General features: G+C 34.5%; 1 protein-coding gene and 1 pseudogene across 1 annotated transcript in view; both read left to right on the forward strand.

Moving 5' to 3' along the window:
• The window catches only part of LOC122038470 (tobamovirus multiplication protein 3-like), a 32,319-nt gene extending 24,145 nt beyond the window's left edge, over positions 1–8,174 (forward strand). The window contains exons 8-11 of the mRNA XM_042598242.1: positions 2,381–2,444; positions 2,515–2,568; positions 2,655–2,732; positions 7,850–8,174. Of these exons, the coding sequence (XP_042454176.1) occupies positions 2,381–2,444; positions 2,515–2,568; positions 2,655–2,732; positions 7,850–7,939 (286 nt within the window). The 3' untranslated portion in view covers positions 7,940–8,174. The remainder of the gene's footprint in view (positions 1–2,380; positions 2,445–2,514; positions 2,569–2,654; positions 2,733–7,849) is intronic.
• A 10,765-nt stretch (positions 8,175–18,939) lies between these two features.
• Positions 18,940–19,118, forward strand: LOC122039140 (annotated as a pseudogene).
• Positions 19,119–21,540: the final 2,422 nt, after the last annotated feature.

Raw genomic sequence — 21,540 nt, forward strand, 5'->3', positions numbered from 1 at the left:
AGGCATAAGGGTGGAGGGGACACAAATGTCGACCTGTGCCTCCCGAAATAGGCGATTTTTATCTATTTGATATAGGTACAACACCTATAACCATTCGGCGCTGACGCCAGCGGCCGAAACGGCCTCATGGAGGTCTCAGTGAGGTCACAAGGTCGTTGCAACCTCGCCTAGTGGCCTTGCGTGGCCATGGCTATTCTTTTATAATTTTCTTTCGGATTTAGTTTGTTTGTTTTATAAGATATTTATAGGGTTTAGAGTTTAGGATTTAGAGTAGTTGATTTTTTTTTCCCTCTTTTGACGTTTTTATTTTTTTCAATTAATTTATTTTCCTCTAGTAATATATTTTTGTTTCTTTTCCTCCCTCTGTTTAAAAAATAATTAACTAAGACTAAAGATTGCTACAGAGACTAAGGGAAAAAAATCTCTTTAAGAATGAAGGTAGAGATTAGGCTGTAAATGAACTAAACATTTGTGAACAAGTTTGGTGTTTGACTTGATAAGAACTTGTTTATGTTTGTTCAATATACACAAGATCAATTAGATAAATAAGTTTGAACAACTCGTTAAACTAAACAGATAAACTTGAACACATATGTGTTCAGCTAATTAATATTCGTGAACAATGTTTACGAACTATATTCATTAATAAAACTCTTATCAATATACTAAATAAATAATAAAATAAATTTGAATTATCAAATTTAATAACCAAAACAAGTAAAACTTTTAAACAATCAAACAAGTTTGAATTGAGAGCTCGATAGCATCTAAATGAACCATTCTCAAGTTCATAAAAAATAAACCAAGTCAAACCTGAACAATCATTTCAAAGGCTTGGTTCATTTTAAGTTCGGCTTGGCTTGATTAATCTTATCAAACAAGCTTGAATATCCTAAAGCTCGGCTCGGCTCGACTTGTTTATAGCCCTAGTGGAGATGAGTTTTTAGAAAAATATCTATAGCAATCAAATACTAATAATTTTTTTAATTAATATATTTTATACTTTAAAAAACATTGAAACTGTATTAGCACCACGTGATACAATACTCATTCTGGTCATAAAACCCAAACTCTGACACAACTCAAAATTATAAACCTTGATCATAACATCTATTGACTAGTGTCTATGATGTATATACTCTAATATGTTTCCTAGTTGTTAATTGGTTGTCATATCATATTATAAACTTTTAAAATATTCCTTTTAGCATCACAGACACATGGAATCATCTAAGCTCTAGAAGTTTTCCAATTTAACAATTCGATCATTTTCCTAATAGTCATATCTTCGTCAACATCTCATTGAATTTTTCAAACTAAAGATATCTAAAACTCGTGTTTGAATTTTTTTTCTGCTTAATATAACTATTTATTAATTTTTTCTTATTATTAGAACAGTATATTATATAATTTGGTGTTAATTTTTTACTTAACTTAGAGTTTGTGTTATTTATTATATCCTCAATTAGCACAATATCTTCTGTGAATATGACTAATATGTTCATCTCATACTAATGCATAAACATAGAATCTTAGAGATGATCCCTAATATAAACTTATAGTTTTAGGAAAATCATCCATTTTACTCCAAATAGTCATCACCCTAGTAATTATATTGTTGTACATATCTTTAGCACATTGACTTTATTACTCAATTCTTTTCTCCTTTAAACTTGTAACAATAATTGTTTGGGGGCTCCATCCTCAGTTTCTTTGAAATTAGTAAGAAACATGTACATGTAGTTGATCTTCCATTAATAAAATCAAATTGATTTTCAGTCCTCTATACTTATAACAATAACTGTCTAGAGACTCTATCCTCAGTTTCTTTGAAACTGGTGAAAAAGCATGTAGGAGGATATGTAGTTGATCTTCCAATAACAAAATCAAATTGATTTTCAAAAATATCTATTTTATTTCTTACTTTTGTCTTAACATCTTTTCTCAAGATTTATTGTAATTTAGTGCTAAAATAATTTCCTCTACTAATTTGGCATTTAATAAAAAAAATCAAAATTTTGTTGAATTATACTCTAATCTTATACTCTTCCAAACTTCAATGAGAAGATCCGATGTAACATTCTTATGTAGCTTCATTTCATTTTTACCTCATTTGATCTAAAGTTATGAACAAGATTTTAATTCTAATTGAATAAAATTCATGTAACTTTTTGGTCTAGCATCTAGCTTATTTTTACTGGGATGATAGTTGAAAAGACAAATATTTGTGGCTAATACACTGGTTTGTCATAACTGACAAAGCAGCATGATTTCAATAGGTTTTGTATTTACTTTCTTTGATAATTAGATTTTCTGTGGACCTGTGCAAATGCTTTTTCCACATCAGAGCTTTAACTAGTGTTATTTAATTGACAATTAGGCTTTTCCTGATGTTACAACACTTCCCTGTTGAATCAAGAGGAAGGAGGAAGAAATTACAGGAGGTATATCTATGATTGCTTATATTTGAGCTTTTTTTTTTTTTATCATGTTAATGATCTATTGCTTTCATAGGTTGGCTATGTGGCAACTATATGTTTCCTTTGTTTTCTGGTGAGATGCATAATGGTAAGTATGATATTGCAGTTCAATGCTTTTGTATTTGATTTCTTTTCGAGTGACAACTATTAAGTAAATTGTTTTGTGATTTGCAGATGTGCTTGAATGCATATGACAAAGATGCGGACCTTGATGTTCTTGATCATCCTATTCTGAACCTTACATATTACCTGGTATATACTTGCCTTCTTCACTTAGAATTAGTTTACTTGCTGGTATAGTAAATCACAAGGACATTAGTTTACTTGCCTTCTAATTGTTTGCATACGCTTTTTATGCAAACAATACTAATTCTAAGTAACTGCATAATCACAGTGGGCCATTTCAGTTTATCATGTTGATGAAATTGACTTTAGTTGATGCTTTTGGCATATTTGGATATTCCAGTTTTATGATTTCAACAATTGTAGGTTTTGTAAGTTCTTGTTTAATTGAGGTTAGGATCAAAGAGTTTTTAAAATTCTGGAAATTTTAGATAGAAACCATGTCTGAAAAATTCTAGCCTGGTGGTTAAAATTCCAAGATAGTGAAATCCTAAACCATTGTTCATTGGGAAGTAAAGGACTAATTGAAAACTTTATTCACAGTGGAATCATTCACTGCTACTTAATTGCTTCTTGAACTAGTTAAGCACGACACTTAACTGAAGGATCCATTTAACATTTATTTCACGTGTCTTGGTTAGAAAGAGGCTAAGAAACAACGAATGAAGTTAAAAATGAAACTTTTGAATGTTTATATCGCAAATTAAATACAAAAGAAAAGGGAAAAGACATTTATAGAGTAATTAAAGTGATAGAAAGGAAGATATGAGATCGTATCCAAATAAGATGTACTAAAGATAGTACTAGTAAATGATGAGAAAATAAAAGAGCCGTAGAAGAGCTATTTTTATCAACTTTTTAATGAAGGTTTAGGTGATTAATTTAACTTAGGTAATTTAAGTAGGTTAAATGAGTAGAAATTTAAATTTTTATCGTAGAATTTAAATTTAAGAAGTAGAACAAGTTTTAAATATGATGCAAAATAGAAAAGTTATTGACCAGATGATATTCCAATAGAGGTATGAAAGTACCTAGGAAGACAAGGTATTGAATAACTTATAAAGTTATTTAACCTGATATTGAAAATAAAAAAAAAGTCTGATCAATGGATGATAATTACCCTAGTCCCCTTATATAAGAACAAAGGAGATGTACAAAATTGTGTAAATTATAGTGGTATTAAACTAAGGATTCATACTATGAAACTTTAAAAATAATAATAAAAAAAAATTAAGAAAAGAGACTATAGTGATTGAAAAATTAATTTGGATTCATGCGGCCAATAATATAAGCTATATATCTTCTCAGGCCACTAATTGAAAACTATTCAAAACAAAAACAAATCTACACATGATATTTGTTAATCTAGAAACAACTTATGATAGAGTTCTAAAAAAAATTATATAGAAAATTCTAAAAAAGAGATGTTAGCATAACATATATTGAACCATAAGGATGTAACTACAAGAGTGAAGATTTCAGGTGGATTAACTGAAGTGTTTTCCATAAAGATAGGGTTATATTAATGATCAGCTTTAAGTCCTTATTTTTTTACACTAATCATGGACAAACTTGCTGAACACATTCAAGACACAGTATTGTGGTGTATGTTGTTTGTAGATGATATTGTTTTGTTAGATGAGACGTGAAGGAGTACACGCTAAATTCGAATCTTGGCGGAAACACTAGAAGTGAAAGATTTTTGACTTAATAGAGTAAAGATAAAATATATGAAATTTAAATTTAGTAATATTTGACGTAATAAGATAATTGTTAAGATTAGAAATGACAAACTGAAAGCTTTAAGTATTTAGGATTATTTTTGCAAAAAGATGGAGGGATTGAGATACATGGTTTACATAAAATACACACAGGATAATTGAAATTAAAAGACGGGTGTTCCATGTGATCGTAGCACCTTTAAAACTTAAAGGAAAATTCTATAAAATGGCGAATAGACCTATTATGTTACATGAAGTTGAATGTTGGACTATGACTTGAGTACATGAGCAGAAGATAAGAGTTGTAGAGATGAGGATGTCAAGATGTATGTGTGGACATATGAGGTTGGACATAATAAAAAATGAGAACATTAGATAGAGTCAGAGTTATATCTATTGAGGGAAAACTCAAAGAGACATGTTTAAGTTAGTATGGACATGTACTTAGATGACAAATAAATGTTCCAGTTAGATAATGTGAAACTATGACAAATATGCACATCAAACAAGGAAGATCAAAAAAGATTTGGTTAGCAATAATAAAACAGGATAATATTTATTTAAATATAGACGATATAGCATGGGATATAATCCAATGATGTAGAAGGATCCATATAGCTAATCTCATCTAGTGGGATAAGGTTTGGTTGTGGGATAATGATTAGTTGTCGTTGTATTTTATGTGTCTTGGTTGAATCGACTTTTATACAAGTGGGATTCCAACTTATAATTCAGAAAGGTGCAGGTTTAAGTGAAATTATGGCTTCTTCTCATTGTTTTGGCCATATTATATATTAATCGGCTTCATTTCACGACCTTAATAGATTCCAAAGGGTTGGTTGTCATGCAGCTTGTAAACTTCTAGGAAAAATTCTCACCATCTTATTACTCATGTTCATGCTCTGAGACCCTCAAAGGATGAGCCACCGGTGAGCTAGAGAGGATGTTGACGATGAATGACAGGAAGAAGAAAGTCCACCGAGAAGGAAGCTAATCCTGAGGAGAAAAATGGAGAGAACTGGGTTAAAATAGCTGCCATGGTGCCCCGACATTGTCACTCCAACGCTCAATTAAGTTTTGGCGGAGAATATGGAGAATAACGAAGAAGATGAACAGTAGTATGAATAAAGATGCCAGCGTACCTCCGTCCGCAAGTGCGGATGCCTTTTATAATACTGTCGCCGAATATCTCTTTCCTCTGTATTAATTGTGTATTAATTATCGATGGGACATATAGGGAATGCCCGATTGTATCTGCTAGTATCATGCGGATCAAGATACGGGATGATCCCCACATGCTCTCTATGTCACATAGTGCAGGTGTCGTCCTCCATAATGGAGCCCATAAGGCCTTTGGGTCCACGAGATAATTGGGCCGAGTCGGAGGTTGAGAGCCTGCTAAGTGGACGAGCATCGGACCACCAGTGTTAAGTGGAGATGAGCAAAACGGGCTCAATCGATAGGAGTGACGTGCCCTCGATCGGTTGGGCCGATCAAGGAATAACGAGGCATGTTCAGTCGATAGGACTGACTCGGGAGAGGTGTGGAGCATCCAGTAGGGGTTCAAGGAGTACCCAAGTAGATATTGTTGGTCCTGGCCGACTAGAGGGGGGTGAATAGTTCTGCAATTAAGACGAATCTACCTTCCTCTTTCTTTCGACGTTAACTACTACAATAAAAAATAAATACAATAATTAAAAGAAATGTGAGGCAAAAAGGTTACTTGGTTTGCAACCGAGGAGGTTGCTAATCCAAGACAAATGAAACTCTTTAAGTCAACTCCTTCAAAACAAGTCGAAGGCAGAGAAACCTGATATAAAACGTTGACAACTCACGAACAATAAAGAACAGAAAAGTATTCGAGTACAATTTGAGTGTTCTTTAAATGAAGAGATCAGGACTCTATTTATAGCCTACTGATAGAAAATAGTCGTTTGTTGATGTCGCGACTCCAGGCGCCTGAACCCGCTTCTTGTGCCCCTATGCCTTATCTGCTTGCAACGGCTACGTAACGATATGATGATAAAACTTTATACTGTCCGAGCGCCTGGACCAAGTTCGGGTGCCTGGAGTGTTGTTGTCGTGGCCCCGAAAGTGATCTGCAGCAACGGCTTGCGACGGGGCGCCTGTTCGGCACCAAGGCGGTCCGGGCGCCTAGACTTGGTCCGAGCGCCTGAACTTGGTCCAGGTGCTCGTCTGAGTCAGCTTCGTGCTGACTTATCCAGCTTCTTCTTCGGCCGAACGGATGATCCTCCAACCATCTAGAGTTGAGCTCATCCGAACTCAACTTCTCCTCAAGCAATCTTTTGCTCCAGTTTCTCGTCCCTCGGAAGCGTCGCACGAGTTCTTCTCGCTCCACCGGTGTACTCTTCTACAATTTCTCATTCCTCGGATGCACCGAGCCAGACGACTCGATTCCCATCTCATCCTTCTTATCCGCTGCGTCTTCTGCTCGACTTCTTGTGTTTCTAAGTCCCTGCATACTTAGATGCAAGGCATTAAATACACAGAGCCTAACTTAACTTGGTTGACCATATCAAAATCAACACGGGGTACTTATAGATATGCCTCCATTAGAGCCAGCCGGGGAGATGTGTAGAGAATCTGGTCGGAGTTTAAGGAATTACTCGAGTGGATATGCCTCCGTTAGACTTGTCTTGACTTTGACCTCCATCTGAGCACACCGCTTGATCCTTGGGGACATGTGGAGGCTTCCCATATTCATCATATCACAGGGACCGACCAGGCATAAGAGGCGTCGTTGACCCGATCGGAGTTCAGGAGGGCTACCTGAGTGGATCTGTCCCTCATTGACTTATCTTTATTTTGACCTCCACTTGGGCACAATGTTCAAGGGGCATATGGAGGTTTTCCATATTCACCGTATCAATTCAGATTTCAGAATATACCTATTTATATACATTGATCATTCACAAAATAAGCATGTAAATATACCATACAATGGTCATTCGCTTACGAGGAACAATATTTCCAAATATAAGGTAATGATATTAATATGGATAAAAAAATAATCGAAGATAAACTGGAAAGGAATAGATGCAAAGCCGCACAAATCTCTTTCCTTCAACACAACTTTATTTCAAGGCAAGCTATAACCTCGAAATTTAGGTCTAAAGCAGGTTGGCCATTGGAGAGTCCAAATCATCTAACATCCACAAACTTTATTTAATGTAGGATGTGCGGAAGAAGTTATTGTAGCCTATGGTAGACTAGCACCTCATTTTAGTTTTTAACCACAGAATAGTGACATGAAGTTGCAATAAGTTACAGATGAGAGTAAGTTTATTCCTAATAACTAAGAAAATCACCATTTGGTCAAATTAGATCGTCAAACTGATCATTCAAGAGCTTGAAAGAATCTTTCTAGCAATTTGTTATCTTAATATTGGTGATTTTTTCCCTACCATGTTAGTTATTTTGTCTCCTTTTGGCTCTACCTCATTCACTAATGCTGTTGAGTTTAGCTACAATTTAATTTCTATATTTAATATATTGGATTCGCAGCTTGTGGAAATTGTACCCTCGTCCCTTGTCTTATTCATCCTAAGGAAGCTACCTCCCAAACGTGCTACTCAGCATCATCCCATTCATTAGCCAGTGTTAGTTCTGTTGAAGAATTCAGTTCATCTCTAGTATCACAAAAAGACTTCCAACGAAGAGGGAGAAAAAAAAAACCTAAAAAAGGGTTCAATGTGGGATGGACCTTGCAGACTGAATGCTTTATAAGTGTATCGCACTTGTGCGATGGAGCCAGTAGATATGTAGTGCTTCTGTACAACACTCGTCGGTTTGTGAAATTTAATGAATAGGTTGGGACTTTCGTGTTCAATGTAGATCAGCCATATTTGGATGCATTTACTCGAGTTTTCAGAGAAATAATTCTTTAATTTTCTGCACGAAGAGCGACTGAAGCACAAAAGGATTCAGCGTGTGTAATAAGATAATTTCTGCGCTAAAAGCTGCATACCTGCGAGAAGTTGTGAGAAGGGAGATTTCTTCTGGGAATGACGATGAGAAGGGAAAGAATATGCTTGTGACCTGCAATTATTTGGACCTTGCGGTTCTTTTGAACTCTCTGTGGTTCCTAACCAACCAGTCAATTGCAAGAATGTTAGGTGCTCTTTTTTGTTTATAATTCCCATGAAAGTAACACTGACAAGGCAGGTATAACTTGTTAAACTATTCATCTTGCTGCTCTCGCCCTAGGAGGATTTGGGACAACTGCACAAGGAGTTTGGATGTCTTTTTGGCGAACAGAATTCATATACTTTATAGTATGATACATATGAATGTTAATGAATATAAATATATAGAATTTTATTATCCTATATATTCATCCGTAGCACCCTGTTAGTATTTAGTGTTATTTTTAAAATTTTTATTTTATTTAACCAATATTATATTCTAAATTTTAAATAAATAAATAAAAATTAACATTAGGTGTTGGATATATATATATATATATAATTTTGATATTCTATTCTTTAAAAAATTGATTTAAAATTTTTTTTATATTTAATATTATAATTCAGCTCCTAAACTCTAATTTCATTGGTACAATCCGAACTTAAAGAAATAAACAAAAATAAAATAAAAAATAAAAATTTGATCGACGTGCCTTTGATTATTTGAGGCACCTTAGGGTTGTGTATTATGAGAGTAAATTTTTTTATTCAGAATTTCTTATTCTTTTTTATTCCCTTTGCATACGTCAAATCGTAATCGAAATTCGATCAAAATTAACTATGATCTTCTTTGGGTTCATATTCCTATTTAAATTATAGCTTGGGTCAAGTCAGTTGGTCGGAGGCCTTTGATGGTTGGGTGGATTGTATGACACCAACGAGTGGACGACTCGCTCATCGCTAGTAGCTTCCAGTTTGTCTGACTTGACTTAAATTATAATTTAGGTGGGAAGATGAACTCAGGAAAGATTACAGTTAATTTTAGTCGGATTTTGATCCGATGTGTAAATAACCAAAGGGATTATGAGAAGATTAGAGATTGCATATCAAAGGATTGAACTCGTGGTCTGTGTATATCTACTGTTTTGTGGTGTTAGATTTATTGGATTCAACTCGACCCATGTCCGGATCCAACATGGGAGGCGTGTAGCACAGACTGAGCACATGAACGTGCACTGGGTGCTTTGGAGCGCACTTTGATCAAGATTGCTGAGAGGACATAATTGTAATCATTTAGATGGAATGCGATCTAAATTGTTAGATTTAATATGGTATGATCGAGATCGTCCAGATGAGGACACAATTGTGATCCTCCGGATGGGATGGAATTTGGATCGTTGATTCAAGATAAATATATCAAATTTGACGGAAGCAAGAGGCCCCTCAACTCTTCACAAAGTATAAATAGGCCCCGCCAATTTACAGGATCATTCGTTTAATTCAGAGTAAAGTATTTCATACTTACATTTTGAAGAGTTTGAGAAGTGTCGTCATTTAAAACTCTTGTGATTTGCAGTGATGATATCATAAGACAGAAGTCCTAGTTTGAGAGACTTATTACATTTCGTAATTAAGTACCATATGCGGGATAAATTCATCTTAAAGAGTAGAGTAGAGTTCAATTTTAATCTCAACTTTTCGCAAACTATGTTATACTATCATACTATGTACGGAATAAACTTATCTTAAAAGATAAAATTCAATTTTATTCTCGACTTTTCCTAAACTATGTTATGCTATCATTCTGTTTGCGCTTAAATTGTATCATCATAATCAACTCCAATAGTTATCTCCTCATCAATCACAAAGCTTTATGGTTATAATCCTCGTGATTATGGTTTACCATTGGAAATCTTCCACTTGTCTATTATGTTTTGGCATTTTGTGTAGAACTCCATGTATGACACATCTATATTTTACAAATAATTTTGAATTTCATCTATCTAAAATCAACAGTCCGCAATTTTGAATTTCAGAGTGCATCAACTTTATGTTATCCTCCTCTTGCGCGCGCTCTCTTATTCTCCCTCTCTCTTTGAATTTTATTGATTTATGTTGTCCTCCTTTGAGATATGCTCCTTGTGACCATGTTGTTATTTAAGATTCTAAACCTTCTCCAATCAACCATGTCGTCTTCTTCGGTCTACTACTCCCCTAAAATTTGGTTTACCACAAGTTGGGAGTCACAAAATAGTTTACCACCAATTTGATTGGTCGACCGGCATATCTAATGCCAACACCATTAATTAATATAAAATTCAATATCGAGCTAAAAGAAGGGATGAATAGAGGCAATAGAAAAAAAAATTAAATTCATAACAATAATTGATCAAAATGGCAGTGGAAAAGGTAAATGTGCAGTAAGAAAAATAATAAAAATTTCAACTTTTTATGTCGTTTAGAACCTCTGATCCCTAATCCATGGTATGTTGACTTGTAAACTGACTTAACCCTCAAAAGCTACTAATTTCTAGCTTTCTTCCTCACGAAATCTTTTAAAGGCAAAAAGAAAACTTTATACAAAACTTTTACAGGAGAGATGAAATGAGAGTAGTAAAAAAATTGCAAAAATATTGAGCTTGAAGGTGCTAAAGACCTCAAGCCCAAAAGAAAGCAAACTAAGAAGAAACAAAAAGACATTTTGGTAAAGAGAGAAAAAAAAAAAGGTGAAAGCTTTTCAAAGAATTATTGTATTTGTTTCAGCTCTCCTTTACCTCCTTTTATAGCCCTCCAAACAGCCATAGATAAGTTGTCTTAGCTATTTTATATTAATGTTAGTTGACTGGAGCTTGATCCACTCAAAACTTGTCTTATCAACTACTATCTTTAGTTAATTCAAATTGACTATTTTCCACACCAATCAATTCTAGCTCTTCAAGCTCTTTTAAAACTTTTGTTAATGTTTAGAGATTGTTAAACAAGTAGATTATTATTATTTTTTCTAGTGAAAAAAGTTAATATCCAATTATAAGTTGAATTATGGAGTAAACTACAATCATTTTTAGTTTGGTCTTGATTGGTTTATGATTAGGATGAGACCACACAAATATGCTAATATTAACATAAGTAAGCATAATTGATAATTTATATAGAATTATTTTAAAGGTAAAATAAAATTACACAATTAGATCCAAGCAAATTAAACTAATCTAATGGACTACTACCAATTTAATTAGGCCAAAGGAAACCCAATGAGGAAAGCCTTCTAACACCAATAGAGTGGATACCAAGGAACCCAAATAATTAACTCAATCTTGGTCAGTGGAAGGTTTGCCCAACTTATGGGTTGGCAATGTCTCAACATCTTTGGATTTTTGTCGATCGAATAGGCATTATAAGGTGCTTGTTGACCACTGATCATATGAATAGTAATCCTAGTAAAAGGGAGGTCGAACAATAACCATATATAGGCAGCTAGGTCGACTACTCCAAAAGGGCAATCAAAAACTCATGACTCAAGTTGTAGTAAACCACCAACAAGTTAATTAACAAGAAGTTCATCTGGGAGTGCCTTGTTCGGGTCCAAATGGGAGATAGCGACGTGACATGGAGCATGAAGCGGGTCGTCACATGCACGGTCGTCGATCGATGTTGACCAAGCAGGAACCCAGCCCTTGTCCTCTTCACAACCTCCCCTTCTAAGCTTATCTTCTTCCCAGTCCTATTCATTTCTGGTCTCCCACTTTGGATTATTTATGGAATCTCGCTAGGATCATCTCAATATTTTGTGATATTAACGTAATTTTAAATATCATTCAAGTAATTTAACCGATCACTAATTGTGCTTTGTCTCTCTCATACTACATGATGAATGGGACACACAGTTATTAATTACATAGTTGTGAGTTTTAAAATGAAATGGACATCTTACCCATCTTAATTAGAGTTCAAATGGATATTTTTTTTGAAAAAAATGAATTAAGATAATAATAAGATTGATGATCATTTAGTTTGTCTGAATCCTATTTTTGTATGTATGTGCTTTTGTCATCGGCTTAAATTGTAAATTGTTTGAAGTCATATTAAAGATGTTGGCATGGGCAGTATTACTACTCCTATATGTTTTTTTTTTTTTTTGGTAATTTAGATATTCAATTCTTGAAACTGTTTCATAGACCATCAGGATAAATAAAAAAATGCTCATGATACGACCTCTAATAGCTAGCGTTCTTAGATTTATCATCCCATTAGAAGAACATCACTCTTACAATGTATCATAATTAAAAATCAAACCTTAAATATCTTATCGCTATACCATAATGCTAAGGCTAATACTCCTACTGGCCAAGTTGTGTTGTCATTATCGCACCAACTAAGAGTTTAATGTTTGGCACAATCTTTTGAATGCATTAATGGGTGTGCAAAACAAGAAGTTCATTTTAATTTATTTTTTTCACAATAAATCATTTAACAAGTGAGAAATCTAGTTGATTTTTGAAATAAGGGCCAAGCATTTAACCCCCGGAATATTGCAAACTATGGAAATGGAATATTTATGAGTTTCCATGATCACTAATTTTTTAATATAAAAAAATTAAATTAACATTAATTATTTAATTTATTCTTGATTGTTCTGATTAGTATGGTTAAACCACAAGGTCTAACCATATTAACATGTCCTTTGGATTTTTTTTAGTTGGTTGAATTATAAATGAGATATTTTTTTAGTGTAAACAACTTTCCTACTTTATACTTACCATCTTTCTTCTCCCCATAGTTGACTAGAATGAGTTATTCCATGTTGATGTTGCCATGAAAACATAAATGCATAACATCCAAGGGCGGAGCCATGCTTTAGGCTACCTGGGCTATAGCCCGGGTAGTCGATGGCAGTCAAGAAAAAAATTTAAAATTTACGTTGAGAAAAAAAAAACACCATAGCAGAAGAGAGCAGCCCGGACGACGACATCGGCATAGCCCACAGCCCGGGTAGATTACCCGGGTTAACTTTGCCAGTGATAACATCACATCTAAGAAGATTCATACTAGTAGTCTAGAGGCAAATGATAATGCAAAAGATATATTAAATGAATATTCAAAATAGATTCAACTTCAATAGATGAGATTAATTATGTCAGACAATCTTGGTCGGAGATACATGAGATGTTCTGAATTGAAAATTATAATAAATTTAATTTTAGATATATTTGTTAGATAATCTGAGCTGATAATCTCAAGCTACTGACGGAAAGAAGAAGTTGTTGGATTGTTGAGCTTGAAAGGGGTGTCGTTGACTAACTGTTGAATGCATCCCGAGCCTGAATAGGAAGTCGAGTCCGAGTCGTGATGTCACCTGACTACCAAAGCCAAGTGAATCGAGCTTCAAGTCGGGATGCTGAAGTGCCCAAATAGGTTGTCGAGCTGAGACACCAAGTGTCCGACTGCCGAATGTCGAATACCGAAGTGGGCGAGAGTCTGAATGGGTTGTCAAGTGCCCGGGAACAGAATCACAATATTAGGAGGATGTATGCTCAATCAAGAATTGATGTGTACTCAGGAAATAATCCCGAGTCCGAGTGGATTTCTAGTTCTGATCCTCTGTCTTGAAATGCACGTGTCCCCGCGTCCCCTTGCCGATTGGATGGATCAGATCACATCTCAAAGATGTCGTGCATATCACGAGGATACCGCACACATCTCGAGGATATCATGACCGTCTGATTGACATGGGGATGCGGGGACACGGAATGTTCGAGATAGAGGATTCGAACTGGTGGATTTCCTTGTGCTTGAAAATAGAGAAGTCTGTGTTTAATGTAGTTTCTTTAAAATAAATTCATCGCCGCTAGGCGATGCTTCGAAATTAAGTAAAACATCTGTTTCACAGGATACAACGGTAGAACCATAATTGTAACCTAAAGCTAATTGTTTATGGCGAACTGAGTAAAACTCGAGTACTATCTTAAGAAGTCTATCAAGAGACAATTGCACAACAGAGAGAAGATGAACAGAATGAAGGTGGAAGAGGCATCTGCGTGTCTCTTACCTATGCTTTTGACTATGACCTTATTTTATAGGAGTATCTACCCATGACAATATTCAATGGCTAAATAAAGATCAATTACTATCATTATCCACGGTCTATGGTTGAGCAATCGATTTAATCGAAACTGAATAAATCAATTTTTTTTAAACTATTAAATTTTTCAATAAAAATCAAACAAACTGAATCGATAAAATATTGGTTAATTAAATTTTTAATCGAACTTTTCAACAATAATATATTTCTATTTGATTTGAATTTTCTATCGGTTAATTAGGAATTAAGGACTTAGGGTTTCCTCATGTTTAAGGTCTGATTTATTTGGTTTAATCGAATTAGGAGTTTTAAAACCAAAACCGAATCAAATTAACCGAAATAAAGAATAAATTTCCAAAATAACTTAACCGAACTTTTAAATCCACTTAGATTGATCGATTAATTTGATTTAACCGAACTTTTACTACCCCTACTACTATCATTAATCAATAATCGGTCGTTTCATCCTGCCAGTTACAGATATACAAGTGTAAATAGGCAATGTAGGAGTCTCTTCCATCTAATCCCTCTTTTCCATTTATATTTTTTCCAACAAATTATTTTATATCTCCCATAGGCAACAAATTACTTGTACACAATTTAAATTTCATCGCGGATCAATAAATCCCTCGTAAACACACAAAATACAGTAGTACTGATCCCCTAAGAAGAATTCTTTACTCCTAGTGTAAAACTAAGGCAATTAAGTAGGGCTGTTGATTTGGAAATATGATTAGCCGATAATTCAATTGGGAATTATAATAATAATAATTTTGTATTTTTACTCGCAATTGTTGACCCAATTGATATTCTCAAGTTGAGTTATTGGCTGTTGAAATATGCTATTGATTAGGGATATGCTTCAATATAATTTATCTTAATGGATAATTTGGATTAATTGTTAATTTGTGCCACAATTATAGTAAATTAGTAGTTTGATTTTGCTAACCGTTTAGTTACATCATTGTGTTGTGGTCGACATTTTGAAAGTTGCCTAAAAAAGCAAGAGTCTCATGCTATCTTAGTAAAAAAAAAAAATAGATGTGTTACCTTATCGATCTCTTAGTGTCGATCCCACAGATATAGAGGAAGGTATATACAGGTACACAGGTTATTAGTACATGGTGGGATAAATTTCAGATCGTTAATTCATAAGAATCGACCCCTTACTATTATATTAGAAATATTATACGTTCATCGTCTACACTATAATTATTTAGAGGTAATTATTAAACATACAGAGCATCATGAATTGATCATTGAGAAAAAAACACAGAAAGAAGAACTTTATACTAAGTGTAGCAAGTGGGTTTATTTGTCTTCTAGTGTTGGATTTCTTGGGCACATGGTGTCTAGTGAGGATATTTTGATGGATTTATAAAAGAAACAACCTAAGTGTATGCATGAGATATATAGTTTCTATATGCCAACATCGTAGAGAATCTTTACTTGCAAATATCAAAGCCTCATAGAATTTGAAAATAATGTTCAAGTCGAAATCATGAATCTTTACTTCTTATAAATAATAATTAAATTTGAATAAACATTTATTCCTATCACTTCATAGAGATGACAGGATAGTGCACCTAGTGCCGACTCATGGGCCCTCAATGTTTTAAGATATGACCACTTTTGAATTTATACAAAGAACATTTTAGAGGTATATGCTTCCTTTGTAGTCAATTATTTCTTTAGCTAGTTGGTTATGAATCTATTAGCATGTTCTCAATCATTGATCTTGATCTTGGTAGATTGCATTAATGATGAGTTATGAAAATTGCAATTTTAATCCAACATATCTTGCAATTAGTTTTCAATGGCAAGAATTCATTGAATAAATGAAGTACTATAGGCCATTATCTCAAATGAAGCATAAAAAAGTGAAGGGAATCCCTAAAAACACAAGGATATTTTGGAGGAAAGGAATGGGTTGATATGTTTAAGTAAATTGAGACTTTTTAATTTTTACCCCTATTAACTATAGATATGAAAAGGTAAATTTCTCAAACTTAAATCATGCACCTCTCTGTACATTTTTCGTCCTCATAGGATGTTCAATTGATCAGATGATGATAGATTTACTATAATATGGCATGATCAATTTTTGAGGTATGTTCTCAGGAAAAAAATTTCTCCTACCTTCTAACTACTTGACAATCGGTTATAAGTTGATCTTGTGATTTACATTCCTTTATATAATATGAGTTATATGAGGATGAACTGTGAGGACATCTGAAATGAACATAATTATCTTTTATATATAATTAAAATACCTTTTTGCTGGTAGATTAAAAGATAGATTTACAACCAGATATAATTAAATTTTACTTTTTGCCAAAAGCAAGCCTTGTAACCTACTCATTCTCATTGCTTACTCAACAAGTTCATCTCCCACGGCTAAAAGCTTCATCATTAGCATCTAACCAGGAAGCTAGTGTCTCGTCATCAACATCTAGCAAGGAAGTCGTTTCTCGATGCAACAAACTTGTACGATCATAGATATATTTCTAGGATTTTTATTTTAAATCATATCATTTTGATTATAAAATTATACTAAATAGTTGTTTGAAAGTTAGATTTTTGTGTGTTTTAGTTAAAATGAGATTTTTTTTTTTACTATAAAACTCTTCAAATAGAGTTGAGTATTCAATTAAAATTTAATTGACTGAACTCTTCGATATCAAATTAACTAAACTTTTTTTAAAACAATCAAAATGACCGAATTTTATCCTTAAAATTGAATAAATTTTATTAAGAATCTGCAGTATTTACTAACTAATTTTGGTGAAGTCCAAAATTAAATTACATTAATGTATTTTTTTCACACTGAAAATAAATTTAATGTTGGTGTAATTATCCTTGGATCAAAGTTGACCAGTTTGACTCAAGTTTGAGTTTTGATGTTTGATAATATATGAATATTGTAAGTGCAATTGTCCATTTGAGAGATTGTTGGTATAATTCTTCATTGGTCATCAAAGGTTAACCAGTTTGATATGAGATAGTAGTCAAGTAGGTCAAAATTGACTGAATACTTGATCGGGAAAGTCCTAACTAGAAGTTAGACAAGGACAAAACCAACAGAATGGTTGACAGAAGAAGAAAAACCAAGTGGGTCAATGTTGACTAGACACTTGGTGTGAGAAGTCCCGATGAGTGAAGTCGGGCAATGAGGAAAGTCAATGGAAAGTCCTAGTGAGTGAAGTCAGATAGATGGAAAGTCCTACTGAATGAAGCTGGACAATGAGGAACTCTTAGTGAGTGAAGTCAAACATTGAAAAATCTAGGTGAATCAAAGGAGGACTAGATACTTGGTGCTTGGAAATCCAAATTGATCATGGATGACCGAACACTTGGCATGAGAAAAGAAGTCCAAGTAGATCATGGAGAACCGGATACTTGGCACGAGGAGAAAAGTCCAAGTGAGTCAAAAGATTGATCGGACACTTAGTGGAGAAGTTTCAACAGGTCATGGTTGATCTAATGTTGGGCAAGAGAACTCTACACTTGGATTAAGGAAGTTAGGGTTGAGCAATCAATTGGGCAATCGATAGGTTCTAAGCTAACCGATTAGGAGGTTCTTACGAGAATACAGAAATGGCTTGAATTGATTAGTCAATCGATTGGACTGAGTCTAATCGATTGACCAATCAATTAGGCTGAGCCTAATCGATTGACCAATCGATTAGGGTCAGGAGATTTGTGAAGAGGAATTCACGAAAAATAGGGTTGAATTGATTGACCCATCGATTCAGCCACTTCTAATCGATTAGGAAGTACTTTATCGCGAGAAGAGGGAATTGATTGAGGAAATCGATTAAGAAGGTTTAATCGATTAAGGCCTTCTTCTGAGTGAACAAAGAGTTGCAGAATCGATTAGGTAATAGATTAAAGCTCTCTTAATTGATTGGGATGGCTAATCAATCGATTAGAGTTAAAAAAAAAAAAAAGTCATTCTGCAGGTGTTGAACGGTCATATGATGTGGCAGTTGATTAGGAGTGAGCCTAATGGGTGGCATATGAGAACATTGTAAACGGGTTTTTGTGTACTTTTTCAGAAGAGCTTTTGATGTCAGTTCTTGAGTTTGGGGAAGACAAATGGTGTTGCATTTCCCACCTTCAAGAGGAATTCTAAGGCAAGAAAAACTCAAGCAAATCAAGATTCAAAGTGCTAAGTCGTGTTTCGATTTGTATTTTCTTTTATTTCTTATTTCGAGTTGTATTCTTGTTCTTGAGCTTGTACAAGGCTTCTCCACCTCCGGATTATTTTCAAGGAACTCTTTTATAGTGTGTGTGTGTGTGACAGAGGGTTGAATTCTTGGATTAATCACCTCGAGGAGGTAGATACCAAGTAAATTCTTGTGTTAGCATTGGAGAATTTTTTGCTTCAAGTATTTCGCTGTAATTTATCTTCGTCGAAGAGAGAGAAGTTATTCACCCTCTAGCTCTCCTTGGTTTCAAAATTTAAGTCTTACTAGTAATTTTCTCTTGTTGTCTTTTATATAAAAAATATGTACTATCATATTCTCTTTAGTCCCATATCTTAGGATTGACAACACAACGAGTGAAGAAGTTTCTATAAGTACTTTGAGCTGACAACGTTAGAAAACATACATTTCTTGACCTTTTGGTTAAGATCAAGTATAATATATGTTCTTATCAATTTAATATCTGATATAAAAAGTTAAATTAATTTTTTATGAGGGAAAGTCTGCTACAGTAGCTTGCTGCTAGGGTTCTCCAGTGTTGTCTTTGTGTTTCACTGCTGCTTGGGCCTGGCACACCCTTACCAAGTCCAATTTATGGGCCTAGAGTATTAATTTATGTTGGATCGTAAAGACGCTAGAGGAGGGTGAATAGCGTTCTTCACCTTTTCAAATATCATGAGTTAAGATAAACGCGGCGAAAAAGAACAGAGAAGAAAAGTGAATGCTTACACAGGTGGTTTTACTTGGTTCGGAGCCTTTGATGAATCCTACTCTAAGGCGAGCACTCGTTGAGTGCTTTCGTTGGGCAATCACTATAATCACAAAGCAATTACAGAACTTAATTATAATTGCAGGAATTAAATTATACAGACAATATAACTTTAAAAACTTGAGCACAGGTTGTCGATGTAGCTTTTAGGTATCTTGGAGACCTTTTCATAGCAACGTGCGAGTACGAAGATTATAGCAATTAATGTTCTAAAATGCTGGTCGAAGCCTCCATTTATAGACTCGTCCGGGCGCCTGGAGCCCCTCCCGAGCGCTTGGACTGTGCTGACGTGGCGAGCTCTTATCGAAACTTCATTCCCGAAGTTTATCCACCTTGGGCTCCTGGACCTCCTCTGGGCGATTGGATAGTTGACGTGGGTCGGTCAGTCATCGCGCTCCAACTCAGCTTCTGGATGAACTTTGTTGGTCCGGGTGCCTAGAGCAACTCCGGGCCTCCGAACCGCCCGGGTGCCTAGTCAAACACCCGGTCAGCTTCATCGAAGTTAGTCTAGGCGTCCGGATCAACTCCAGGCACCCGAATCCCTTCCTAGCGCCCATACCACTCTTTTTCACCTATGTCTTTCCTGCAAAAAAAAGAGTTAGTTTAAACAAGCATAATATGTTTAACCTGTAAAACAAAGTTAGCACAATAATAATATGATCAATTTATGACTTAGATCTTGTCTTCCGAAGACCAGAATCTAGTCATGGTCTCAGCTTAAACTTTCCAAATGACTCTAAACTACATCACGCCTATAGTCCCATCGGGACTCATCCTCACTGGATCTCTTTCCTCCAGTGATTTGCCTCACTTCTCATTTACAAACTTCCTTGATGTAAGGTCCCTTGACCCACCAGGACTTCCTGCCATATTTCAACCAACCTGGACTTCAGCCAATTGTCAACCCAATTAGACTTCATTATGCTAGATCTCAACTAATCTGAACTTCCTTCTATTAGATCTCAACCAATCTAGACTTTATACTAACTATCAATCTAGATGGACTTCAGCCTGGTGTTTAGGTCCTCTAGACTCATCAAGTCTTGTACACTTGATTAAAGATTAGACAAATAACACATCTAACTTTAACCTATTTATCATACAAATCTGATTATTAGTATAATATGTAGTAATAATTTACTTATATTTATATATTATGTTACACGTACCATGCGTATACGCGGGGGCTAATTTAAAGAATTAATCTCAATGCATTCACGAAATTAATCAAATAAAATACCTCAAAATAAATACAATGATTTATATTCTTGTATTTCACGAAATTAAATACCTCAAAATAAATATAATAATTTACCTTCCTTAGGAAGAGATGATTAGACATTTCAATCTACATGCCACGGACTTAATGTCCCCCGGATACTTACACAACTTATCTCAAGTTCTCAATTTCACCATGAGCACTATAGCTACAATGTGAAACTGGATTAGCAGATCTTTTTGAAAAAAAAATGAAATACATCTCCTTGCATATCACAAAATTAAATACATCAACAAATTTCAGTTTGTCAAAACAAAGCAATAGTATCATAGAAGATATATATCAATTACACAACCATTAATGATATTTCTAACAACTCAGGAAGTACTACAAGTTCTTGGTCATCAAAAGATTCAAAACTAAAATCCACAAGTTTTGTCAATCAAGAGATGATTAACCGGTTTTCATGAAAAAAATTCCACAGGTATATGTTGAAGATCACATTGTGTGGTGTGGGGGTTTTACTTTGCCTTTGTGCCTAATGACCAAGAAGCGAGAACTCGTTATTTACCACTTGAACAAGAAGATTAACAAGTAAATGCGCTTCTTGTTAGTACAATCGATCTCGGATTAAGGTTGATCAAACTCGAATTGACTTGGGCTTAATTTTCGATATTTGACAATATGTGAGAGAAGTTAAGTAGGTTAAGGAGGACCATATACTTGACATGAGAAGTTCAATGGAAAGTTAGTAAGAGAAAGTCCAAGTGGGTCAAAAATTGATTGGACACTTGTGATCGAAAATCTAACAAGAAATTAGCAAAAGAAAAGTCTAAGTGGGTCAAAAGTTGACTGGACACTTAGTGATAGAAAGTCTAACTGGAAAGTTGGAAAGAAGAAAATCTAAGTGGGTCAAAGGTTAACCAGACACTCGGTGATCCAAAGTCCAAAGGGAAGGTTAGCAAGAGGAAATCCAAGTGGGTCAAGGAGGATCAGACACTTGGTGAAACAACCC

The sequence above is a fragment of the Zingiber officinale genome, chromosome 1A (assembly GCF_018446385.1).
Source record: "Zingiber officinale cultivar Zhangliang chromosome 1A, Zo_v1.1, whole genome shotgun sequence".
Taxonomy (NCBI): domain Eukaryota; kingdom Viridiplantae; phylum Streptophyta; class Magnoliopsida; order Zingiberales; family Zingiberaceae; genus Zingiber; species Zingiber officinale.